At 37.8% G+C, this 27,366-nt stretch overlaps 1 protein-coding gene across 2 annotated transcripts in view; it reads left to right on the top strand.

Annotated features, from left to right (window-relative positions):
• The first annotated feature begins 206 nt into the window (after nt 1-206).
• The window catches only part of CERT1 (ceramide transporter 1), a 79,239-nt gene continuing 52,079 nt past the window's right edge, over nt 207-27,366 (top strand). For both annotated transcript variants that reach the window (XM_054003936.1, XM_054003935.1), the window contains exons 1-3: nt 207-429; nt 3,789-3,923; nt 23,934-24,050. In XM_054003936.1, the coding sequence (XP_053859911.1) occupies nt 334-429; nt 3,789-3,923; nt 23,934-24,050 (348 nt within the window). In that variant the 5' untranslated portion in view covers nt 207-333. The remainder of the gene's footprint in view (nt 430-3,788; nt 3,924-23,933; nt 24,051-27,366) is intronic.

Raw genomic sequence — 27,366 nt, 5'->3', positions numbered from 1 at the left:
GATGGTGGCATTGAGCGCCCGCCTCACCTAAAATGGCGGCGGCGGGAGCGCGCTGAGCGGGTGCCCGGCTGGCGGACGCGCGCTCGCCCCTCCTCCCCTCGCTGTCCCGGTGTTGTGGCTCTGGCCACGGGCGGGGTCTGAGGGGCCGCGGCGAGGGGATCCCGGGGCTGCGAGCCTGGTTGCCGGCCGGTCGCTGGCAGGGGCGGGCGGCGCTCGGCGGCGGCACCCGCTCGAGTAGAGCCCGGCGCTCCAGTCCCTTCGGCAAAAGGCTGCTGTGGGCGGGGGCCGCTCCGGCTCTTTCCCAGCTCGGCGGTGGCTGCGGCTCCGGTCTCCATGTCGGACAACCAGAGCTGGAATTCCTCCGGCTCCGAGGAGGACCCTGAGACGGAGCTCGGACTGCCTGTTGAGCTCTGCGGGGTGCTCAGCAAGGTAAGCCGCCTCTACCCCATTCCTGCGCCCTGCCGCCCCCCACCCTCCTCGCTGTCAGGCCCGACCGCCCCGGGGGCACGGGCCGAGGGGCCCGGTGGCGGGTGGGGCCGGGCGGCTCCACGGGCGGCGCTGGCACGGCCGGGGCACCGCCACCTGACGGCGGAGCCGCTGCCAGGCAGAGCCGCGGCGGAACGAGGCGCCCCCTTCGTCAGCCCCGCCGCCCCCTGCGGCCGGGGGGAGCCTTTCTTCGAGCAGAGTCGCGGTCCCCGCCGCCCCCCGAGCCCGCCGGCCGCACGCCGCGGGCTCCGGCAGCCGCGCAGGGAGGGCGTCTCCCCCGCGCCTCGGGCTCCGGCCGGAGCGGCCCCGGGCCTGGGTGTCGCGGCTACCCGGGAGCTCCCAGAGGCGCCCGCAGCCTCTCCTCGGGAGCAGGCACGGCTTTGAGTGCAAGTATCAAAACAGGGCATTGAAATACTCCTGCGGCAAGAGATAACGGGAGGAGCGGAAAAGGAAAATGGCTATACGGCTTATAAAAAATAACCATAGTTATTTTCTCTTTTTTCGCTGAAAAGAAGGTGGCTTCCGAGCATGTGTCGGTTTATACTGGAAAATTTTATTTTCAGAAGTACTTCAGAGTCGCATATTGAATGACTTAGTTTTCATACGGATATTTTATTTTTTTATTACAGAAAGTATATTCAGAATAATGTTGAAATATCTGTAAGATTAAAGCACTGTGTTTTGAATTTTTTTTTCTTGTCCTACGCAATAAGGCTAGGCACAAGCCAACGTAGGAGGCACGGGATATAGAGATCTTACACTGCCCTGAATGCGTAGAAAACAGCCATGACTGAATTTACACTGTTGCGAGGGACTTTGTGAACTCCTTCCAGCCTGGAAATTTTTCTAACCTCAGAGATAAGAGGAATGGTTAGGAGAAGAGAAGGATCTCTGTTCTCATTTGTAGGATCTTACCTAATAGTGGATGGGGGAAGGGGGGGATGAGATGGATGTGAGATAGTGTTAGAGCAGTTACAGTAAGAGATTTTTGTTTGGCTTATTTTTGGTGTTTTGCTTGCATTTTTTTCACAGCAAAACTTTCCTTGGGTAAGATGCTTCTGTCGTTAGAAGGGAAGTAATTTGTGGGATGTAATTAATTTTTATGTTAGCGAATTGAATACAAAGTCCAGGTGCTGTTTCTCAGTGGTGTAGCAGGTGAAGCTGTAGCTTCCGACATTCTAGCTGAGGTATGTGCAAACTTTTTGCTTTTCTGGATGATTATGCTGAGTGTAGCAGAGAGTGTCTTTCCCATGAGGACCCGGAATTTAATATGAATAGTGAAGTATGGCAAAACCCGTCTTAATGAATATGTTTGAGGGGTAAGGTTACCTGTTGTTAGTTGATACTTCAGTAATTATTAAGGTAAACTAATTAAAATAGAACGGTAGCATACTGAACTTTCTACTAAGGAAATACCTATTTTTAATAACTTACTGTGTATAATTAAGTTCTAAAATCATAGAAGTAGGCTGCAGTTCACTGTGTGAGTAGTAGTTTTAGTAGTTCTTGCCTTCAGTAAAGAGAAAAGCTGTGAAGGTAATGGAGGAATTTGGTAAGAGAAACTTATTAGAAGTATATCCTGCTGGTCTTTTGAAATGTTTTGTAACCATAGGCTTTTTTCCATTGTATTTCCTGCTAATGATTTTAAGGTGGATACAAAGAAAGAACTTCAGTGGAAGAGGCTTTCAGGAAGCATGAAAATCTAGATGCTTGGAAAAACACTGGTCTTTTCTCTGCCAAAACCTCGTGCCTACCTAAATATACTTTAAGAATTCTCTTAATTCATGGCACATTTCGATTGCAACAGCAGATGCAATTGCAAGCTTTGATTGCAACAGCAGATGCAAGATTCACTGCTGTATATATTTCTGTTAACTTTTTCAGAGAAGGAAAGGTCGTTTTCTTTGTTTTTTTTTTTCCCCCCAAGATAACTTTGGACTCTGCCTTGCACATCTTGGGAGGAGTTGGGAACATGAGAGATAGGAAAAGAGGAAGGCAGGAAATAATACACCTCTGACTGCTTGTGCTACCACTTCATGCGCTAAGCACACTTGAGGCTTTCTTTAAGTAATGTTGTATTTAGCAATTAGATGTATTAAGAGATGAAAAAAGGCTTTATATGTTAAGAGCAAATCAAGGTCTTGCCTACATTTGAAAATTGTTAAGAATTTCTTAGTTGTAATTTTTTTCTTTAGACCTCATCATCTTATTACTAAAGTTAATATGTAATTATGGAATGTGTGTTAATTAATGTATGTAGTATGAAGTGGTAACGAGACTGTTAGTTGACCTTTCCCCTTCATTTTTTAGACTACAAAGTAATGAATGATGGATAGACCTCAATGTTAACCAGAGTTTTTCATCAAAGAACATTTGTCAAAATCAAATAAATGCTTTCATGATAAGATTTATTTCAATGCTTTTGTTTCTGTTTTTATCAAATGTATGACATTTGCACCATGATTGATTAATAAATATTAGTGTACTGTCAGAATTATAGGGTAGTCCTGATTTTCTGTTAGTGTCAGATGATTCTATGAATTTCATATGATTCTACAAAGTGCAGTCAGAAAAAATGTAGCAAATGTAGGAATAGTAATCAGAACTTTTGGTCACGTCTTACTAGATGCCTCAAGAATTAATTTGGAATTTGTTCACAGAATATTGTTTTTATTCAGTATGTGAATGTGGAATCCCTAAAAAAATCTGAATAGCAAAAACATGATTGGATGTCTGCTGATAACCAAGTATTGTCTTAGTGAAAGTAGTTAGAATTAAAGCAGTATCTATGGGCAATATTAAATCATTAAAGCACTGAGTCCCCTAGGCACTGCAATAGTTATTTACTGGGATAATGGCATGTTTGTATTTATATGAAGATAACTTTATATCATATTTTATATAAAATAAATATTCCATGTTCTGTCCACTTGAGTCGTTTGGCCTAGCTCCAGATTTTAAATCAGGTGCCTAGTCATTAATGTTTGATTTTTTTTTCCCCTCCCCTGTTTTCCTCAATTTGTGTCAGTATGTTTATTGCCTTTATTGTGACTGGCCTTGGCAGTGCAGTTGGAGTCCAGACATCTGTTGTCTTATTGGCCCTTCAAAACAACTGCTTTTTGGTTGTTTTGGGAGTTTGTAAAATTATTCTAGGAGCTCTGAGGAGAAAAGTAGTTTTCATTTAGGAAGTACTTGTAAAAATAAGTTGCCTTTTTCTTCAGGTGCTCAAAAGCCTAGAAAATATCCATCATTATTTTATTCTTGTCTTTCCATTGGCTGATATCAGGACATTTTTTTTACAGTGGACCAACTACATTCATGGATGGCAGGATCGATGGGTAGTTCTGAAAAGCAACACACTCAGTTATTACAAGTCTGAGGATGAAACAGAGTATGGCTGCAGAGGCTCTATCTGTCTGAGCAAGGCTGAGATTACAGTAAGTGCAATTTTATTATTGACATCATTCATGTTTTGAGGTGCTATATATTTGTGTGTGGTGAAAGTAAACATGGGTATGGCAAATTCTTTAAGGTCATCTACTTATGACAGTGGCATCAATGGAACACTGTGGAGCAGGGCAAGGAATTCGAAATGCTAAACCAAGCTCTTTTAATTTGTGTCTTCGGCAAGCAACTTTTCATTCCTTACATTAGAGAGTTTTGTGGGTGAAAAGACTGTCTGCCTCTGAAGGGTGCAAAGTTTTTTCCATGGGTCAATTTAAGACCCCAGACCAACTTCCCAGAGGAGATACCATCCTTCACAGTCTTTGCTCTACAAAGAATATAGTGTTTCTTTGACTGTAGTTCTTGACTTTCTGAACACAACTCTGTAGGTTTCCAAAATAAAATGTTCTTCTCTGTGCTTCTTTATCTGAACAAGTTAGTGTGTTGCTGTTTTTGTCAAATGCTAAAAGAAGGTTTGGAATAGACTGGTAAGAATAAAGAACCTATATATAAATGAGCATAAGTGTTATGAGGAGTGGGTGAGGGGGCTGGGGTTGCTTAGGCTGGAAAAGAGGAGGCAGAGGGGGGACCTTATGGCCCTCTTAAACTATCTGAAAGGAGGTTGTAGCAAATTGTATTTCAGTCTCTTCTTCCAGGTAGGAAGTGGACGGATGAGAGTAAATGCCCTCAAGTTGTCTCAGTGAAGGTTTAGATTACACGGTAAAAATGCTTCACAGAAGGGGCTGCAAAACATTGAAACAGGATGCCCAGGGTAGCAGTGGAGTTACCATCCCTGCAAGTGTCCAAAAAAAGCATGGATATGGCACTTGATGGCATAGTTTAATGGTGAATATGGTGGTGCTGGGTTGATGGTTGGACTTGATAACATTAGAGTTTTTTCCCAACCTTTATGACTCCATGAAGAGTTAAAAAGAATAATTGGCCTTAGAAGATAAAGAAAAAAATCTGCTTTTTTGGCTTTCAGAATTACGATACACATGATGACTAATGGTTGTCAAAAAACATGCTGTAGTCTTTCTGCAATACTGTTAAATAGTCTATCCAGTAATGTGATTTAGAGTAAAAATAGCTGGACTTTCATATAGCACACAAATTCCTAAAGTAGCCATGTTAAACCTTAGCATGTATGTTCACAAATTCCTAAAGTAGTAGTGTTAAATATTAGCATGTATGTTCTTATTCCACCAAATATGTATAGTTTTTTCAAGTTAAATTAAGAATGAAGAACGAGAAGTATTCTTTCTTTCTGATAATCAGCTTACAAAGAGAATTTTATTTAGCACTTCTTGGTTAAAGAAAAAAAAGACTGGATTGATTACGTCAACCGGATGTATTTTGGAGAGAAGTTTGTGAAGAAAAGGAGGTTTTTACATTTAGATGTCTGGCAAGTATTGTAGTCATCTAAAAATTTAGACAGATTGTGTAATGTGTTTCATTTTTTTTTTAACTATTTGAGCTTCTAGAACTTCCTCAAGGTGTGGCTTAATCAGGAATTGATTGTATATGACAGTCTCTAGGAGTTCTCGCTGAGGTGTATCTTTGGCATTCTGTTGAGCCTATGATCAGAACTTCCAAAAATCTCTCAAGAGGCAAGAGCCTAGCATGCCAACCAGGCAGCGACAGGAAGGTGCTGGCAAGGATGTAGTCAAACGGCATCTGCAGGCATGCTGTACAGCACATCTCAGCCGCCTGAATTACAGCTGTGGTGGTGGAGTGAGAAGTTATAGGGATACCACCATTGCTGCTGGAATGTTTTGATTCATTGCAGTTTACAAAGGGAAGCTGGCAAGCATGTCTTCAGACTAGGATGTATGTAACACTGGAACTTCTTACAGGTACCTTTTTTCTTTTTCTCTCTGGCGCTTGTTAGATCTGGTAACTTGGAGTTGAATTGATGCATCTATTTTTAAGTTCTTGAACTTCTTGAATATATGGAAAAAGCATTAAAAGCATCCACAGTTCTAAAGGTTAATCGGATATTGTAGTTCCATTTTTGTTCAGGCTCGTGCTTTGCAAATGGTATTTGACAGTTCAGTTGGTAGATGGTATTCCTGAGAGCTAGTAAGTTCCAGTTAGTTATATCTAGCTTCAATTAAAGTTATTGTTGTGGAAATTTTAGAAGTTGAGGAATACTACTGTATCATTAATGTCTCTAGAATATAGAAATATACTTTTGAAAGTGTCTTGTAATTATTCTCTGTTTTTCAGAGGTTGTAGTTTAAAGCCAGAGTTTTAGCATTGATGCTTCTGTTGCTTCTGCAACATCAATAGTTGTTTAGTAGCAAATTGAATATTGTATTTTTTTAACTTAAGTTTTCAATTGAAAATGGATTATGCGCAAAGATAAATGTTTAAGATAGTCTTCCTGAGGTACATAGTTGATCTTTACTACTGTATCCTCATAACGTCTTCAGTACTTATAAGCTTTCCAGCATGTATTTAAATGCATAGGAAAACACCAATAGCTGATAAAATAAGTGTTGAAATGATAATGTGTGGAAACTACCTTTGCTCTCAGTGGATCTTACTATTTACTGAATGATTGGTAATTAATTTGGTAAGTAGGGGATGTCAGGTTTCTTACTGTCTTAATTCAGTTGCACTGATTCGATATAGTTGACATCTTTAATATTTTTAAACAGTCTTTCACTATACTCTTAAGTTCAGTTTCCCTTGATCTTGCTGATCCAGAGTCAGATGCATTAACTACTTCTATCTTAACCTGTTGTATTTCAGTGAAGTTTTCTGTAGTGTGAGATGGTGTTGATAACTGTAATGTTCCCTTCTAGGAAAGGGTAGCTGGATTTTCATAAAGCTTTCTTGTAGACATTTGAATTAGATATGCATGTTTGAATCCAATGGGGAATGTAATGATTTTTTATGCATAATTAATTCTACTGTTCCTGTAGAATGACCACATTTTGTTAATATATAAGCATGAATTTGGAAGGTTGCTGTCACGGAGTAGTATTACTATACTTCCAGCAATGAGGATGAGTCCAGTTATAAGTCATAGTATTAATTGAGACATGATATTGTATGCAGAAACCCACAGTTGCTTCCACTCTTGTTATATGATTTGTATTGCACTGGGTAGGGATTGATAAATAATTTTACAGGAATATTTTGTAAGATACTCATCTCTTCCCTTTATTTGGTGATAGAATACTAGTTAAATTTATGCTTATTAGCACAGCTTTTTTGTGTGTTTCAAGTACAGAATTATATTGTCATACATCCAGAATAGGTATGGCTGTGTGACAGTAATCTTTCATTGGATGAAAACTATGGGATCTGGGTAGACTACTGGGACTGAAAAGAGATGATTTCTCTGGAATAGATGAATAAAGGATGAATATTTATTGAATACTCACTGGATTACATCAAGTAATGAACTGGCCATATGAATTAAGCTTAGGGAAGGATGATGAAAGTCATTATATGATGCTAGGTGACTTGCTTTTAGCCGCATAAGACAAAACACCTCAAAGATGTTTAATTGGTTTATAACAAGCTGGAGGCTGAAACTGAAGATGAAAGTTCTGCTGTGTGGTCAGTGGATGAAATTTTGCATATTATAAGAAGTTCATATATGGACAAACTTAAGCTTTGTTATATTAATCTAGCCTGTGCATACTAAATTACTGCTGTTGATGGTAGTCAGTGCTAGTTGGTCTTTATTAAGAATACCCTTCTTTATCTTAAAGCTATATAGTTAATTCATTCTTGAAGTCAAACTTCCAGTGGGGAATTCTGTGTACGAGGTTAAGAATGGATGTTCATGCCAGTTGTGTATATGTGGATCCCTGGAGCGTGGTTTTGGAGTTGGAAGGTCTAGGGTCTGTTATTAAAAGAACAAAAAGAAAATGCCCTGTAGATCTGGAAGTCCAACTTTCAGGCAGCCTGGTCCATGAGCTTGTACTGTCTCTGCTTTGATGGCTGTTCCTGTTCTTACAGTGCCATCACCACTGTTGTACAGAGTGACTTGCACTAATTCATGTAGTCATAGCATGATAAATCAAGAGTAACATGGGCTCTGCCCCCACTTCAGGCAATCTAAGACATAGGCCAACATTAATTTGATCATGGTAAGAATTTAATAGAGTCTAAAATCTCTTTATAGAATTCTTAATATCAAAGTGTTTATCTGATGAATTCTAGGGGATTTTGCCTGGGAAGAGTAGCTCTTCTTCATGGATCTATATGGAGGATATTAAAAAATGTTTAGAGAAATGTAATGCTTGGTAAGATTTTAAGAATGCTTAAACTCAGCTATGTGTGAACTTTGTATTTTCTGTCCCTAGAGGTGACTACCTACACAGGAAGAGTTCCAGAAGCTTATGTTCCAACTTAAAACTTCAGCTTTTCTACTGATAGAATCTATATTTGCCATGTTACTTTAATCCAGTATTGATATTCATCTTCTTTCCTGTGTATATTATTTATGTAGAAAAACCTTTTGGTTTTAGTTGCTTAAACCAGATGCAACAGCTGTGATGCAATGGTTTTCCTTGGCTTTGGTTATATTGCAATGATGTATATGCATACCAAAACTTTTATGGAAACTTGCTATTGGTTTCTAGTTTGGGGTTTTTGGAGTACTTTGTTTTTTTATTGTGCTGTAAAGAGGTAAGTAGACAGCTTTGTGGAAATGCCTGAACTAGAACTGCGCAATAAATTCAGTTTGCATAATGGAGATACTTTCAAGTAAACACATTTGTTGGGGATTTTTTCTTCCAGAAACAGCAATTGGAAAGCACAGTTGCTTAATGAAGGCAGTAATGACATTTTATATTAATAGAAAATTGCAAGTCAGCCATTTAGCTTTAGAATGAACTTCTAAAAAGTGTGGGGGTTGAGCATCTATTGTGAATATCTGGAGCTCAGGAAAAGCAAGAAGATAGAAAATGGAAGTCTGTCTGAGGGACAGCTTAGTGAGTTGTCTTAGCTTTTTTCCTTCCTAAGTAGTAGCAAATTGTTGTTGTAAAGAACTTCATAAATATTCATTTTATAAATTAGGAGGTATGTTACTTTCAGTTTACAGAATTAACAAGAACATTGTACATGAAAGAGCTAAACTGGCAGTTTTCAATTTTAAATTTCTTATTTCCTTATATATAGTCTGAAGGGAGACTGACATGTTTGTATCCAGTAATCAACCACTAAAAATAAAAATCTTACTCCACTTTTCAAAGATATGGTTAGTTGAACAGCCACCTTTCTTCAGTCTAGTAGTATTTCTGTTTTATTTATAGAGTGATACTGACCATTGTTAATGGGTACTTGTGAGAGGAAATACAGACTGACATTTTTTCAAGTAGATTGGCTGGTTAACAGAAAATGCTTCATGAGTTTATCAATTAAAACACATTTCCACAGAAACGTCAAACCCTACGAATCTCTAAGTTTTATAATAAAGATGTGTATTTTTAATTGAAGGAGATGTCAGTGCTAGAGAAATGTTCTTAGTCATGTCTTGCAAAACAGACTTTCAAAATGTGATCTTGACATTAAGAATATACTGATGTGTTTCTTTCACACTTTATACAATGTGAAATCTAACAGTATTTTGGACTTAGTTGATGTGGTAGTGTGTAGAAGTGGTATAGAGGAAATAAAGTTTGGATTTACTTTTTTTTCTAGCTACTACATCAAAATTTGATCTTGCTAAGATACCTGCTTATGATAAAAGAATGCTGTAATTGCAGTTTGTATCTATTGTTAGGTTTGCTTGAGTTTGTTGCTAATTAAGTTGAATGGGAACTGATAGGTTTTAGTTTGTGGAAGTTTTTATTAAAAAGGCTAAGCCATAAGACCATGCCCTGGGCAGAAATGCTAGCAGTAAATTTGTAGTAATTACTAATTGCTTGGGTAAATATTGTTTCCACTGTCTGAGGCTGCAAAACAATCTGGTGTAGCATGACATGATGGGCATTTAATTGAATAATTAATTTTCTGTAATTTGATAAAGTGCCTTCTCAGCCTTAGTTGCTACTAAAAAAATGACCTGAGTAAACTAAGACTTGTAATACAAGCCCTAACTAGGCTGGGGTTTATTTAGGCCATGTGGCAGTTAGTACTCTTTGGCTTTGGTGTGTGTCTCAATCAAGTAGTTAGATCAAGACTGGTGGGAGATTTTGGCTAAATAGGAAATGGACATTCTAAAGAGTGGCGAATGTGTTTAGGAATACTTACTTATATGTGGAAGGCCTGAGGTGATTTTGTTTTGGAGAGGAAAATGCCAAAGGGCAACAGGATAGGGAAGAAGGGAAAGGGAGAAATGCCTAGGAGATAATGACACTGGGCTGCTGCTGGTGCGGTACGTGGAAATGCCTTGAAATACAGGATTTTCCTGGACAATTAGTTTTGGCACTCATGTCCTATATACAAATTTATGTATGCCTCTGAGTTATCTGAACCAGCCATTGATGGGTTGATCTGAAATGAAAATGTGTGTATATATCAAACTTTTATAAAGGGCTAATATCCTGGTCAAGCAAAAAAGAATTATTTGGCATGGTGGAGAAATGAATGATTTCTTCTGTAGTGTGTATTGAAGAAATTAAGTCAGAAATGGAAAAATACACATCCAGATCAGCTCAGTGAGGCTGTTCTTTGTACTATGATGCAGGTTCTAAAATGAGTAATACGTAAAAAACCATCTACAATATACATTAAACAAATATCCTACCCTTACTTAATATTGCTGAAGAATTAGTTTTTAGTATTTGAATGCAATCATGTGTTACCACACTCTTGAACCTAGGGCTGTAATCCAGCAGTATTTCTGTTGTTTTATTATCAGTGAGAATATAGTTCCCCAACATGACTTTTTTTATTAAGATAATTAATTTTTAACACTGTTCATTATTTGACATACACTTCAGGGTCATAATTCTTGCCTGTGGAGCAGTATATTGGAGCAGTTTCATGCTGTGGAGTATTTCTTGCAGATGTATACCAAGTTTTGAATAATTTCAGTGTTTAGGTATTAAAGCTATGATTTTGTAGCTCAGCAAATTTTTCTGTGCTATTTGTAATCCTTATTCTTGCTCAATCTGAATTTCTATGCATTTTTGTAAGATTGATTTATAGTTGATTTCTTGTTCACTTATATGGTTGGTTTGTATGTCACCCCATCCAGGGCTGTACTGTTGCTCAACAGTCCTCGACTTGCTGTTTATTATCTGATGTGTTTTGTGATAGCTGTTAATGACATTTTCAACAGCTCTGTTGAGGTTTTGTACAATATTAGACCTCACTTTTGGATATGCATTCACAGAATACTAAGTCATAAAACTTTTCATCTAGTAATATGCAGCTGCAGCTGGCCATCTCTTTTTTAGATGCTTCCTGAATCTTAACTGTGCTTTCTGTTCATACAACCAAAATAGTTTCTTAGATGACTGCTTGAGTGTTGTTTTCTCCCAGTTCATCTTCTTGCCTCTTCCTTTAGCTGTATACTTTAGTTGCTATTTTCCCATATTCATGTTGAATTCTAGTTAGGGGGAAATCGGTCAAATAGTGTGGCCAACTTCACCAATTTTTAAATCTATTTGATGTGTTTTTCCTCTCAAATGAAGCCCATCATTCCTTAATTAAGAGGACTAGTTGGAATAGAACTTACTACTGCAGGTCTCCAGGTATTTTACTGAGGTTGTACTGTAACTGGTGTCTAATATGTTCTTAAGGCTTGTTAAGTTGCTGTCTTTTAAGGACAAGTATTGCTCCTTTTTAAGCTCTCTTTTACAGCTCTTTCAAAACTAATGATGTGTTCATATATAGATCTATATGTATGCACATGCAAATATATATAAAAAATAATAAGAGATAGCTGTGATGGCAGACTTTAGACTGACAATTCAGATCAATTTTAAACTTTAAAATGAAAGCTTTTAGACTGACATTCATTAGAAACATACCTTGTCCTTTTAATTAGTGTTTATAAATTGTTAATTATTGCTATACGTTACTTATTACACAGTAACCATTATCATCTTGTATTCAAAGCAGCCACTTATATCTGACTTACATCCTAAATAATCTGTAACTGTGCAGTACCATGGAGCCACTCCCATATTTCTAGCCTGATATCTTTGTTCTTGATGATCCTCATTGCTAAGGTAAAGGTAACCTAACTGGAGAACTCCTCAGTGAGGGATGGGGAGGGTTGGATGACAGGACAGATATCGAACTGCAGCATGCATCTTTTGCCAAAACACACAGGGGTCCAAATTAGGATCTTTTGTAAGCATCTTTTAATATATGTTTGGGGCACTGCGATTCTGGAGAGGTGGTCCTTTTCCAGGCTGCAGCCTGGTGGCTTCCTTGCCCTGTTGCTCAGCTGTTTGGGTTTTTTTTCTTTTAAGTAGCTACTGCTATAGAGAGCAAAAACAGCCTTCCCAGCTGTGGAGGTTGTATGTTTTCACTAACTGGTATTTGACCATTAAGAAATTGTTTATGGATCTGGGGCTGTGGCTTTTCATCTGTGTCCATAGTTTCAGGGTCTGTGATACCTCATGCTTAAATTTTGTATCATAACAAGAGACACCTGGTTTCAAGGTCTAATTGATAGAGCCATTTTTCATAACAAGTTAATGAGATGAGCTCAGGACTGGGAATTGCGTAGTTATCATAAGTTCTGTTGCTAATAATGTTCATACTGCATTTATAGAAATGCTTATACAGTTGTACTGTGTTAAGTTGCTTATGTTTGGATTCAAACCAAGCTAATCTTCCACAGGTACATCAGGCCCCTATTCTAGCTGGAATGCCACTGATTTCCCAGAACCAGAATTTCCATTCCCATCACCATGACTCTAAGTCCAGAATGTTCTACTCTATATGTCAGCTCAATACAGTTCTGTGAAGCATGGCTTTTCTCTTAGGATAGAGTACCTTCTCTGGATATTGACTCATTATTTCTTGTGAAATTCATACTGTTCTCTTGCCACTGATGTATGTAAGAGTGTTCATGTGCCACACTGCAGTACACTGTGTGAGGTACAACTAAATCAATATATTAATACTTAGGAGTGCAGCAGTGTGAATGTGATTCCTGCTCCTATATTTGGCTGTCCAATAAAATTAACCTTTAAAAAAAGTGGCTCAGACAGTGTTTTCTGCATTTTCTAAAGTTGATACAAAATTGCTTGGCTTTGTTCCTGATTAATAACTCTAGTTTCTTGCTGTATATTATGTGGTTCCTAAGAAGTTTAACATGGTAATTTGTAATCAATTCTACATTTATGTTTTTCTATAGTATAATTCTCTTGGGGTTTTTTTCCTGTGGCTGATGCATGTTGTTGGTGGATAATGCAAATATTTTATTCCAACTGGAAACCTGAGGAGTATCATATGAATTTGTTTTCAGGGGATTCACTTAGACTTGGTTCTCACCAAAGCAATAACATGTATGTTTCCATTTCCATAGCTTACAGTTAGCTCTAAAGGTAAGTTTTATGAGTTAGACCAAGTTTAAAGTTCTTCAGACTGTGTTTAAACAGGACAGGCCCATTAGTTATATCCTGATTTCTCTCTCTGTGTCCCTAAATCTGTCAATACCAATTTGCTAATCCACTGAGCTTTTACATGTATCTGTAGTCGCTAGTAGATCACTTTAGGTGACAGCTGCAAGCACACGCTGGTTTACAACTATTTCAGCCTTGCCCTCTTTCTTCTAGTAACACAGTGCCATTCCATGTCTTTGACTAATTTTTAGCTGACATTTCAAATACACGTTTGTTATACTCTAGGTGTTGCTATTAAGTAATTGTTTTTTCAGTAGGCGCTTGAGAATAGCAGTGTCAGGGTTATGTTTACATATAAACCAATACAGCATGACTACCTAATTCCACTTCATTAACACAGAAATATTTTATAAAATACTAATCTAAAAAATTATATACTGTAAGATGCTGTCCTGTAGGATAGATTAATTCCTCACAAATAAATATGAAAATTGTTTTTATAGGATCAATTTCTGCATCCGAATCTATTCGGCAGGTGTGCAGAAAACCAGATTGACCAGGTTTACACCTGAGATCTGTAATTTCAAATTTTAAGTGTGGTTTCAATGCTTAAGTAACACACTGTATACTTGATCCAGACTTTAAAGGACAGTTTCCCATGAGAGAGCTTCTTTGCAACAGATCAAACCAAGCTAATTTTAAATTTGCATGCTGTGCTAACAAACTAATTTTAAATTCTGCTTACATGCTTCTGCTTTCACTGGCCTCTACTTTAGCTAGGTTTTGAAAAGATAAGATCATTATTTAAAAGAAAATTTAGTGTTTAAAGGCATTTTGAGAAGAAAATATCCTGACTCAAGGTCTGAAGTGGGATATTTGGGTAGTAGCAAATAATGTAAAAACATTTAATAGGCTTTTGTATTTTTAAGCCTATTTTCTTTGAGGTTTTTTTCCTACGTGTGCAAATATGCCGTTATGAGAAAGTTTTCTTTTTAATGTGCTAATGAGCAAGAAGTTAGATATCCCATATTTTGCCCCTAAAGGTTTATCACTTTCAATAGGCATAGAACTACCTTATTTACTTGCTTGTTTGTAGTAAGGTTTTCCTATACTGTAGTAAAAAAAAATACAGTACAAATAAATGTAAAAAGAATACAGCTGGTCAATGTAACTAAAACGTGGGTTCTTATTGCTTAAGAATAACAATAAGGAAAGGCAAGACATTGTAGTCCAGTGTTTCTATGAGGTTTTGACTGGATTTTAGAACTAAGAAAGGGAAACCAGAATTTTGTGTTGTGACTCTTTTAGACCGTAATTCACCAGATTTGTGGATCTGCTTGGCTTTTCTCAAGGGGCAAATATTGCAAATATAAAAAATTAGAACTTGTAATGTCTTTTGGGACTTCAGTACATTATTAATAAAATGTATTATAAGCAATGAAATATAATGCTTTCCTTAAGTTTTTCCCTCCTGAGACTTAGATCCAGGATAGATATTGATATTAAAAAAGTCCTTGCAAAATTAATTACTTTAATGTTTGTAGTTCTAAAGCCAAGTGTCTTCAAAAATAAGTCATAGTGACAGAAGGATCTTGATGAGCTTTTATGATTGCACTGAGTGGATCATAAAAGATGATCCACTTTTTTGGATGAGGTCCATCCATAAAAGTCGTGGGGTTGGGGTCTGGGGTCATGGGGCTGGGGTCTGCAGTGCAGCCTCTGTGAGGAGACTTCTGGTTGTCCTGCACAGAACCTGGTCAACTTCAGTGGACACAATGCAGGGCACAGCTGAGCCTCACAGCCACTGTGTGATATCTCAAGGTAAACAGAGTTAAATGGCAAAAATGCTGCTCAGCAGTGGGTAAGAAAGAGAGGAGTGAGGAAAAGGTGTGAGAAACAGCTGTCTGGGCAGGAAGAGATGCTCCAGCCACAGAATGAGATCCCCTGCAGCCTGTAGAGGAGAGCATTGTGCAGGCATTTTTGATGTAACCTGTGCAGAGAATCACACCAGACCACACAACCACACTGCAACCTGTTTAGAACCCAACTGTGGCTGTGGGATGTCTTAGCAGGGGCTGCAGCCTCCAAAGAGCCCATGCTGTAACAGGCTTAGCCTGAAGAATTGCAGTGATGGATACAATCCTTGCTGGAGCATGTGAAACATGAGGAAGGAGTGGCAGAACTGAAGTGTTAGACCATAGCCCTCATTCCCAATCCTCCTGTACTTCTCTTACTTCTCACCATCCAGCTCTACTTTGCAATAAATGAAGTCAGTTTTCCCTAAGTCAGACCATGTTGTTAGACCATGCTGGCAGTAGGTCAGTGGTCTCTCTGTCTTTATCTTGACCCATGAGCTTTTCAGTGACTCTGGAGAGAAATACACTAACTTGAAAAATACTGCTGTTTAGTATTTAATGAGGCACAAATGACAATGTTTTGACTGATTTTGTCTGGTAGAATCTTAACCATGTTATAATATTCATAATCTTCATGTCATAATCTTTACCATATTATTTGGTGAAATACATATTGTGATTCAGCTGATAGGATTTTTCCATTAACGACTTTTAAGTAATATTCACCATATAGAATACAACTTTAAAATCATGTGAGTGGTACCTAATTTCACTACCTTTCTGTTCACAGTTTTTTCAAAAGTTAGCATGTTTTCAGCCATTTTACATTTTGGAAGCAGGGGACAAGTTCTTCACAGTTTGGCTCTCCTGAATTAAATACTTTCAAAAATAATTTTAAGACGTGCACTTTTTCAAACTTATCTGAGATTTTTCAAATGAAAAATCTTTTCATTTGAAAGCTTTTTTCTAGTTAACTAATGGTAGCCTTTGCCAGTTCCAAACTGGTTTTACATGGGAGCTGAAATACAGTTTTCATGTCTGCTTTTAGAACTAATTCCTTCAGTCACACAGCACAGATCTTAAAGTAAACTTTTTATTTTTAGGGTTTTGTTAGCACCTCAACATAGGTACATGTACAATGTGTTCATATAACTTTTTTTTTCCTGGTATCAAATAGGTTCTTTTTTTCCTTTATTCTCATAGTCAAAGTATGTACTTCAGTGTTAGCCTCAATTCCCAGTAACTGCAATGTTTTTCTTGCTTTGATACATGCTGCTTAATGAGAATCATGGAATGATTTTTTAGTTTTCTATATTTAATGCTGTTACCTGCTATATTGCATTGCTTTCCCTTTTTCTATTCCATCAGGTTAACTAATTTTTAAGGTGCTCATTATCTTATTTCTATAGCTCATCATCTTGTGCCTTCTCTTTTTTTAACATTGGATACTGGTGTTGTCCATTGCATCCTAAATTATCACATGCACATCTCTCCCTTTGACCAGTTTACTGATGTGAGTTTTCCTTGCTTATGGGTGAATACAGTGTTCTTTTGAACTTCTGGCCGTTTCAAAAGTAGTACCACGTTACAGATGCAATTTATTTTATTCTGATCATGGCTTGTGCCCCCTGTCCTTTCTTGTCCTATCCATATTATCCTGGAGTGATCTGCTGAATTTCCTGTTGAAAACTTGAGAGGATAGAGGTGGTTTTGGCATTTGAGTGAATACATCCAGGTCCAGAACATATTGAATGATCTGTGAAAACAAATAAGCAAATCTGTAGGTTGATGGTAACTGCTCTGAACATTTGGGTTTTTTGTGGAGGAGGTGGTAGTTTGTTCAGGTACTGGTAGTTTGTTCAGGTACTTTGTAACTGGAGGATTTTAGGAAGTTGAAGAACAGTGCAAAAAGGATGCTTTTTCCTGAATGCCATGGGAATTATAAAAAGCTAACCAGTAGATAAATTGTACCTTGCATGGTAGGACAGTGACGCTGTTCACATGGGAAAAGTTGTGTGTTCAGCTCTCTTGAGCTGGAAAAGTTGTTTATGAATAGTTATAGTCTGGCTTGTATCTCATTTTCCAGGGTATAACTTCTCATGTCTACTTTTATAAGAGCTATTTAAGTTGAAACTGGTGAAGTTTGCTATCTTAAAAAAGATTTACGGGCCTATTAACAGGAAGATGCTTGCCTATAGACGTCAGAGTTGCAGTCTGGTGTTTCAGGATTTCCTCATCAGATGAAGCAAAGGGCAGAATGCACCAAGCTGTATTCCAAGTGGAAAATAAGTGATTGCTGGGTGGTTTGTCTCTATACACATGCTACATGCAAAAAAAAAAAATCTGCAGGCATGAGTTACAGCATTTGCATCAGTGAAATATATGCAAAATACTTACGTCAGTTGTACTTGATAAGGCTCTTTTTTTGTTTCTTAAAAGCTGAGTATTTGATTTTAATGGCTTCAGGTACTCTGATATAAGGCATATATGTGTAGGTTGTTTTTCAAAGAAAAAACCTGAAGTTTGATTACCAGAACTTGGATTTGTTTTCTCGATTTTCAGTTAAGTAACTTCTGATTGACACCATACTCAAACCCACTCAGAAAAAAGAATGTGAAGTTCTCTTAACTTGCTTTGAGTTGCACTAAAAGAAGCAAAGGGGGAATATCAGGTTTCGTGTCTTATGTTAGGCTAGATGACAGCCTCTGTTGAATTTATGCTAGTGACATTCACGTCTGAGATCTAAGGAATTGTAGTTTTCATTTTCTGTAGGCTTCTGTTGTTTGTCTTATGTCCTAATTCCCAGCTTGGGATTTTCTTAATAAGAAAAACCTTCAAAATTTTAAAATAATCTCATCTTAGGTAAGTTTTAGTTCTGCAATGAGAATAGCGGCGCAAGCACACTTTAATAATAGTAATATGCAGGCTTGAGTTGTATCTGCTATGAACCACCCTGGCTTTCCTCTGTAAGGAAAGGACAAAATGCCATTAACACCATTTGGAGTAATGAGAGAGGTCAAGCAAAAGTTTTTTCATTCAAGGTTTGGTTTTGGGTTTTTTTTTTCTGATATGGAGTACTCTTGAAGGTTATAAAGTATATAAAAACACTTAATCTTTCCTGTGTAATTTGCCTTAAGCACCTGAGCCAGTATTTTTCAAGCAGATACTGCTCTGAAGTTTGTTTTATGAATACCTCAGGCTTGACAGCTGTATAGCAGGAAGGATTTTGTGGCAGTGCAGTCAGCTATGACTCATGAGGCCTGAGCTGGCTACCGACTTCCTCAGTAACTGTAGCCAAGTGAGTGTTTTTTTCATGTAAACTCTTCTTGCTTAGAAATGTTCAGAATTTATGAACTAGTGTCCATTGGTATTGGGAATATCTAGGATGCTCGAATACCTGGAATTGTCTTTGTTTCTGCAGGATTCTCTGCAGGTGCCTTGAGAAAAAGCTTAGAAGTTCTACAGAAAGGGTGTTTGTGGATCCTGGAGGCATATTTCTTGCAGCATGTTCTTAAATGGAATTATGATATAGCTGTGGGGGCTTTTTGTTGGTTTTGTTTATTTTTTAATGTGGGCTCTCGAAGGCTCCCTTGGTGTACACAGAGATTACCTCTGCCACAGACGCTTAAAACTCAGCTTTGAAAATGCTGTAAATGTTTTCAGGTGCCCCCATTCAGTGTCTTGATGTGGGTTTTACTCCCCAGTGCTCTCTCAATTTATGTATGTTGCTTCAGACTGCTGCAGGTTGGGAAAAAGCAGCTGAAGTTCTCCAAGGTGCTTTAAATACAGAGGATAGATAGTGAACTCCTACTTGCTTCCAGTTCACTGCATAACATTCCTCTTTCTAGCCCTATCTTTCTTGTGAAAGGTCATTAGGACATATCCTGGCCTCAGCACATGTCCTGAGCTTGTTACAGATGAAAATCCCTGTTTATCCTTCAAGGTCCTGTCATGTGATGCTAGGAACTGTACCATTTTAAAACAGCTTCTGAGTGTAAAAAAGGGAAAAGCAGCACAAGGCTAGAAATAGTGAACCTCAGAAAGAAATGAGACCTAAATTAAATTAGTTGTGGTCTACAGGAAAAAAAGTGTAGAGAAACAGAAAAACTTCCAGGAAGCATAAAGGAATCAAACTAGTCTTATGAGAATGTTAGAAGAATAAAGGACAGACCTGAGAAGTTGTGAATAACACTTTGTGGTCTTTGCTAGATGCAGGTACAGAAAATAATATAAGCAGTTGTAGCCAGAGATAAACCAAGGAAGTTTGTCTGTAGCTTGGGGGGGAGGAGAATGTAACAGGTGCTGCCTATTACATACGGTTACATACAGAATATGTAAAGTAACATACAGAAGTCTGCCAAGTTATCAGTGAAAATGAAATATGAGCTCCATACTGGTGGAGAAGGGGGTTAATTGACAACAACCTGATTTGTTCTATGTTAAGAAAAGAGCACATCACATGATTCAGGTGATTTGTCTTTTGTGTTCAGTTAATTCAGGGTTCTTCCAATGAAGCATGTTTTCCAAACAAACAAACAAACAAAACAAAAGCCAAAAAAAAAACAGAGGAGGAGGAGATAAACAATTATTTCAGTTGCCAAAAATATGGAAAATAGGCAAATGATACATACTATTAAAATAGGTAAATAGCAGATCATGTATCACCTGCCTAATTTCCTTTTGAAGCATATTTAACCTTGTTAGTGGTTATTTCTTTTCTTTAAGCAACTTTGTTTAACAGGATCACCTGATCAGCTGTACTTTTTTATAACATGGAACTGCATGGTGAGTTGAGTATAACCCTAAACCTGATTTACAGAATCACAGAATATGCTGAGTTGTAAGGGATGCACTAGGGTCACTGAGTCGAGCTGTTGGTCCTGTGCAGGAGAGCTTCAAGAGTCCCACCATGTCCCTGAGGGCATTGTCCAAACGCTTCTTGAACTCTTATCAGGCTTGGTGTTGTGACCACTTCTCTGGGGAGCCTCTTCCAGTGCTCAGCAACTCTCTGGGTGAAAAACTTACTCTCCATATCCAAACTAAACCTCCCCTGACTCAGCTTCGTTCCTCAGGTTCTATCGCTGGTCATGAGAGTGAAGAGATCAGTGCCTGCTCCACTACTTCTTGTAAGGATGTTGAAGATCCACAGTGAATTCTCCCCTCAGTCTCCTCCAGGCTGAAATGATCAAGTGACCTCAGCCTTTCATAAGGCTTCCCTTTCAGACCCTTTACCATCTTTGTGGCCCTCCTTTGGATGCTGTCTAGTAGCTTTATGTCTTTCTTATATTTCTATGCCTAAACCTGTACACAGTGCTCAAGGTGAGGGCACCTCAGTGCAGACCAGATCGGGACAATCCCTTCCTTTGACTGACTGGTCAATTTTATATATATGTGTGTGTATATACACACACACACGCGCGCATATATATAGATATCTTAGTCTCTTAATTACACGTAATACAGAATTACGTACACAGTAAATGGTGGAGAAAGGTGTTTAAAGTATTCTCTAGACCTCGGAAAAAACATCTTTCCTTGTCTTCACAACAAGGCATGAATTTTCAAACATATTAGAAGCTGTTTTGGAAAGAAGGGGAGTACAGAAACGTGTCTTTTGAAAAGAAGAGAGGTAATAGTCTTAAGTTGCATTAGAAGATGTTTGGGTTAGATATGAGATGTGGGGGAAAGCAAGGATGATGGTGAACTGAAGTAAGTGCACCATATGGAAGTGTGAGATGAGTAGCGCTGCAGGCTTTTAAGATGAATTTTGGGAAGTTTTTCTATTCGCATACAATATAATTGCCTGTAACTCTTCCCAAAAGACTTCAAGAATGAGAGATCAAGCTGAGGAATGGTGTCATGTCAGGAAAAAGCCTTGATAGCTAATCTTTCTAGATTTTCTGTTTGGGTGATTTTTTGGAGTATCCCTGGTTGTTGTAGATCATCACATGACTAAATGAGGGCCTGTCAGAAGAGTGGCTGGGAACAGGCATATAAGCATGACACATTGCCTTGACAAGTTTGCTGTTCTAAAGCAGATAAACTTCTTTCACATATATAATAATAATACTAGTAATAGAAAATTCAGCTTGAAGAGGGATCTGGACTAGAAGACTTGTATTGTCCTGTGTTGGGTCTGTGTGGCAAGTTTTGATTGTGGCGGCTACAGATGTGGCTTCTCTGTGCAGATGCAGAAGTTGCCTCTATATCTCACAAACCCATCTCTATCTGGATCCAAGATGGACCTACCAAAACTGAGTTCATCAGAGATGATGGTATACTGGCTCTATGATAACATACCTAAGAAAGTGTAAAAACTGCTGTGCAACATGTATTGGGAGAGAGGGCTGAGAGTATTTGAGAGTGACAACTCTGCAGACACAGAGATCCATGAGGAAGGAAGGGGAACACATGAGCAAGTGCTGGAGCATAGATTCCCCTGCAGCCCTTAGGGGAACCCATGGTAGAGCAGATTGTCTCCCTGTACCCACGAGCATCCATGGGGTGTGGGAAACCCGTGCTGGACCAGCCTTCTAGCAGGACCTGTGGCCCCATGGAGACAGGAGCCTATGGTGTAGAAGGTTTGCTGGCAGGACTTGTGGCCCCCTGGGAAACCTACGCTGGAGCAGGCTGTGTCTGAAGGACTGTGCCCTGTGGAAAGGACCCACACTGGAGCAGTTAAGGAAGAGCTGCAGCCCCTGGAAAGGACACATGTTGGAGAAGATCACAGAGGTCTCTGTGCCATGAGAAAGTTCTTACGCTGAACAGGGAAAGAACATGAGGAAGGAGTGACAGAAAATGTTTGAACTGACTGCAGCTCCTATTCCCTGTTGCCCTGCAGTGTTTGGAGGGATGAAGTAGAGGAAAATAGGTAGTGGAGTTGAGCCTAGTAAGGAGGAGTGGGGTGCCTTTAAAATTTTTATTATCCTACTCTGATTTAACTGGTAATAAATTAAAACTATTTTCCCTGAGTCAAGTCTGTTTCACTTGTGGCAGTAACTGGTGAGTGATCTCCCTGTCCTTATCTCAGTTCATGACTCTTCCAACATAATCTCTCTCCCCTATCTGGTTGAGGAGGGTAGTGACTAAGACTTTGGTGGGCACCTGGCATCCAGCCAGGGTCAAACAACCTCATGTCCCTTTTTACACCCTTTTGTCTGGTTCAGTGAAGGCAAGGGAGTGTATAGAACCAGTTTTGAAAGTTGGTTGAATTTAATTAACTTGAGATGGTCAGGTATTAGGTAATTAGTAGCTGTAGTTGTTTGACTTGATTTTCAATTCTTACAGTTACTGGAAATTTTTCCTATGGGAAGTTTAAATTTCTTTAACACTGAACACTCAGATGCCTGGCAAAGTATATGAAGCTTTAAGCTTACACTTTGGTTTTTTTATGTACTTTTGTTAAACTCTTTCTAGTTCATTCTTTTATTTGTAATTTCTATTCTGTTACACTTTTCTTCTTCCTTAGTATATTAAAAACAGAAAAAGAGAAAGTAATTTGCTTGTTTATGTGTAAGTAGCTTCTGGTTTCCAAATTCTTTGAAAAAAAAATTCTCACACTTGAATGGTGTGCATGACAACAAATGAGACTTACTTCTAGGTTTTCTTTTGTGGAGTGTTTAGTCAGTGATTAGCAGTGTTTTAGTTTGCAAGATAAATGTATTAGCAGTATGGTCCTTGTGTTGTAAAGAATATTCATAACACTTGTCTTCAGCATCTGAAGCAATATTTGTGGTCCTTCAGACTGTGTCACTAGCCTTTATCCTGGAGCCTGTTAGCCTCCTGCAGTTATTTTCATATATATTTTTTCTTCGTATTCAATTTCAAAAAGGTGTTCAGCTACATCTGTATTACATGTCTTTAAAAATGGCTTTCAAAGATGAAGGGTGTGGGGGAATATTGGGCTCAGTTGGATGTTTGCTAAGGAGTAACTTTGACTTGACAATGTCAGGGTACAGGGCAGATTAGATCATTGTTTTCTTTCCTGTACTTTCCTTAACAGCTTTATTGTTGCGTTAGTAAAAGCTTACTAGTATTTAAGGCATGTGAACTGAAAGTTAGATATAGTTGAGTGGAGATGTGTGAAAGGATTGCATGTAGCTTCCAATTATCTGTGAAATATTCATGGTGAAAATAGTTGAGGCAGAACATGTTACAGCTTGTAAGTTCCAGCTCTGACCTGTCATTTAGATATAGTCTGCTTTTATGGTTCTATTCTGGTATTTTTTTTGCTATGATGTGTGTATTTAATCTAAAATTAATACTGGTAGCAGTAATGTTATGGAGTTCTTGTCCTGTTTTGAAATTAAAATGTATATGTAGGAATATTTTCCGGTATGGTAGATATTTTGCTGAAGGATTTGTTTCAAAGTATTGAAAATATGGAACTTATTATGTATGGAATTTATTTATGAAAAATTTATTTAATAAGAATATATTACACAGGCTTTCCTATTCCAGAAGACCAGAATCTTTCCTTATGACAATATATGTTCATTATTAGAGACAGCTACACAATACAGAATTTAGAATCTAGGATGAGTTTAAGACAATATAGACAGGTTTTCTAATTAGTGTTTGAGTGTCAAAATAATCTGTGAGGTAACTTTGATCATGTTGCTAATTTTAACTACTCTTACACTCTCTTCTGTCACAGCCCCATGACTTTGATGAATGCAGATTTGATATCAGCGTGAATGATAGTGTTTGGTACCTCCGGGCTCAGGATCCAGACCACAGACAACAATGGGTAGATGCAATAGAACAACATAAGGTATGTAATTCTCCATTTTCTAATTTCCATTCTCATTCCCTCATTAGATCAAGCATAGTGCTTGCAGAGAGTTTAAGCTTCCCTGTTCCGTCATTAAAATACTCATGGTATTTATGACAGGTAAAAGCTCAAGATTGAAGCGCTGTGTTAAATATGTTTCAAAGGAATTGACTTGTTCTTCACAGATAAGACTTTACTAGGGGCTAACAACTGTAAGCCTTTCTTGAGCTCTCTAGCTTGAAACAAAAAAAGCTTTTATTATGTTTGAGTGATGTTTTCAAGGTTTTGTCCATCCTCTCCCTGATCATTGAATTGCTTCTTATCTGTCTTGTTAGTCTTAGAGTCAGTTCTCTAGGTTATCAATTCTGGTTTTGGGCTCCTTTTTTTCATCATTTGACCACTTTTACTGTATCTGACTTCTGTCTCTTTGTCTTTTAAGGCATTATTCTTTGTATTTTGGTTCAGCTTTCTTGATCTGTTCTGTATATCTTCCAATGAACTCAATTAATTTCATTTAAAAATACAAGCCCTTTAGGTCAGGTAGAAGGTACACAAAACATGCATTATGTTTTCAGGTACAAGATAGGCACTGTCCCAAGGTATAGCATTAAACTACAATACCTAGCCCAATGCAGCCTCTCAATCTGGGACACAGGTATTACAGGAATACAAATTGAAATAGATACCCAAGTAGGTATGAATTTTTACCTTGAGCTTCTTGTCTGTATACATACTGTGTGTAATTAAGAGATTTTACCTTTTATTGGCCATTCCTTGCACTAAGCAGTACATGTTCTTAAATTTAAAGTGCTGCCTTTGGATAATGCTTCTCTAGAAAAAAATCATCTCAACTGGACTATTCAACCCTTTGTAGCTTGGCATTTTGCCTTCATTTTGATACAGAGGTAATATTAAAGCATAAGAAATTAAGTTGCAAAGCCAGGATTCTTTCCTGTACTCTAAAGAAAAAACATAAAGTTAACAGTGGCGTGTCCTTGAGACAACAATACCGCAATTTACTCCTAGTGCAATACCTGAGAGAAGTTTCTCATGAGGATACACTGGAGAAGTTACTGGATTGCATATCTGTAGAACTGGCATTTCAGAAACTGGTAGGCTTGGGGGGTCTTCAGATGTGGTTTAGTGTAGTCATGGAACTTGCTAGCCCTAGGCTAAAATTTAGACTTAAGTTTCATGAATGATTTAGCTGGTGAAATGCAGAACTTTAACCTGAAGCTGAATAAGCTGAAATGCAGTCTGTGTCATTGAATGCTGCCCTGTAGGAATGAGTGATGAAAAAACCCAGATCCTGTCTTAAACTCTGCCCATCACTACCTCAAACCTTTTTCATGCTATTTTTCTATTCCCTTTTGTAAGACTCATCTTAACTGTTGCTGAGTTCTGAGCTGCAACTTTATGGTATCCCCAACTCATAATACAAAATTATTGAATGGTAGAAGTTTGCCATTGGAAGTGTTGATTTGGCATTGTTTCTCTGTACTACTTAAAAAAAAATCTTGTGTTTTTCAACACTGATTTTTTATCTGCATTAGTACTCAGCCCCTATCAAGAGGTATCTGTTTTTCTTTGTCTGTCTGGTATTATTGGTAAGCTTAAGTTGCCTTATTCAACCTCCTTTTCAGATCATGAATGAATATTGAGGGGTACAAATTCTAGCATTCCAAAAGTGATCTCTCTTTATAAAGAAGCCTGATTAATTGTACAGTTTTCAGCTTTAAAAATAATCTTTTTATATAATTTAGGTTTAGATAGTTTAGACTTCCATTCTTTGCAAGAATTTGGTAGTTATTTAAATAAATAAATTGTACCAGTTCTCTGCCTTTATGCTTAAATAAGAAGAATGAAGGGTTGATTATTTACACTTCTCATTTTTTTCTGGTATTTAGAATTAGTATAGAAATAGGGATAAGACAGTGTTTTTCATTATTTAATAAAGTTACTTTTCAGTTTCTTTTTTAAAGAATGAGGGCATTCTGGAATATTGTAAAAACAGAAGAAAAGTATGTCCACAAGTAGGAAGTGGTAATAAGTCCTTCTGCATATGCTGAACTGGCAAGAAACAGTTCAGTTTGCATCTTGCTATCCTAAGGCAATAACACTGGACTTGACTGTTCTGAATCTTACAGCTTTTACAGTATGTGCAGTTTGCAGTTTCATGGCTATTTGACATTTCTCAGTTTCTTTCATACTCCTTTTTACTCTCTAGTGTTAACAGTATTTAAAGCAAATAGCAGTTGTTTTCATTCTTAAATGGAGTTGAAAATACTATGGCACATGACTTCTAAATAAGCTATCAAAACATTTAATATGTTAAAGTAATACATTATTTTACATACATATTTACAGTACATATTTTTATTTTAAAACATTCATTTTGTATTATACAACTAAATATCAAGAATATCATGATCAAAACATAGCAAGGAAAACAGCAGAAGTTACTGCAGTCTAGTAATAATAGCTTAGACTAAGTTGAAAGTATATAATGAAATATCAGAATTACTAATGTCTTCTTTGCAGTGCAATATTCTGTTGTCTTCATAGCAGAGTAGGAGTTTTGTGTGATAAATGTAGATGTACAGGTGCATCTGTTGCTTCTAATGATTTTAGAAAAATAAACAGTAATCTTATGACCAGAAACCTTGGAAATTTTGACCAGCACTTGGAAATGTGGTGTATTTACATAAATAGGTGTTTGGTAGAATTAAACACAACACGCAAGTGTCCAAATCCAGTCTTCAGTCTGATAATTATTAGTGCTTCTTAAGGAATATGTCTCCAAATGTCTTGTTTCTGTACTTTTATTGAGGGGTTAGTGCTATATTATATTTTAATATAAGTTTGTATGGAAAATATTTAAGAAACAGTACATTTATCCAATGTAACTTTGATAGGAAACTTTGAAAGAAAGTATTTTTATGGAATCTGGAAGTCAATCCCATATTTTGTTCAAATTTGTATGAACAACATTTAAGTGAACCTTGGAGTAACTCTTCATTCATCGTTTAATTCACTTCAGCTCATGCTTGACTTGGAGTAGGGGAAGATGGGCAAAATATGTCATTGCACTGAAAAGTTCAGATTTCTGTCAGCTTACTCTGACATTTTCTGAAGGAGCTTTCTGGTCAGGTTACCAAACCTCATGCAAAAGTTCCTTCTGGGTAAAAAACATTTTTGTTTGAGAAACAGGTTCTTCAAATGGCACATAATAATTTGAGTAAAATCAAGAGAGGAAATTATTTCCTGTACTGAACAGTCATTTTTCTTAACATCAGTCTACTGCTGCATAAAGTGC

The sequence above is a fragment of the Vidua macroura genome, chromosome Z (genome assembly GCF_024509145.1).
Source record: "Vidua macroura isolate BioBank_ID:100142 chromosome Z, ASM2450914v1, whole genome shotgun sequence".
Taxonomy (NCBI): Eukaryota; Metazoa; Chordata; class Aves; order Passeriformes; family Viduidae; genus Vidua; species Vidua macroura.
The sequence above is the reverse complement of the archived record's forward strand: the minus strand, read 5'-3'. Positions and strand labels throughout refer to the sequence as shown.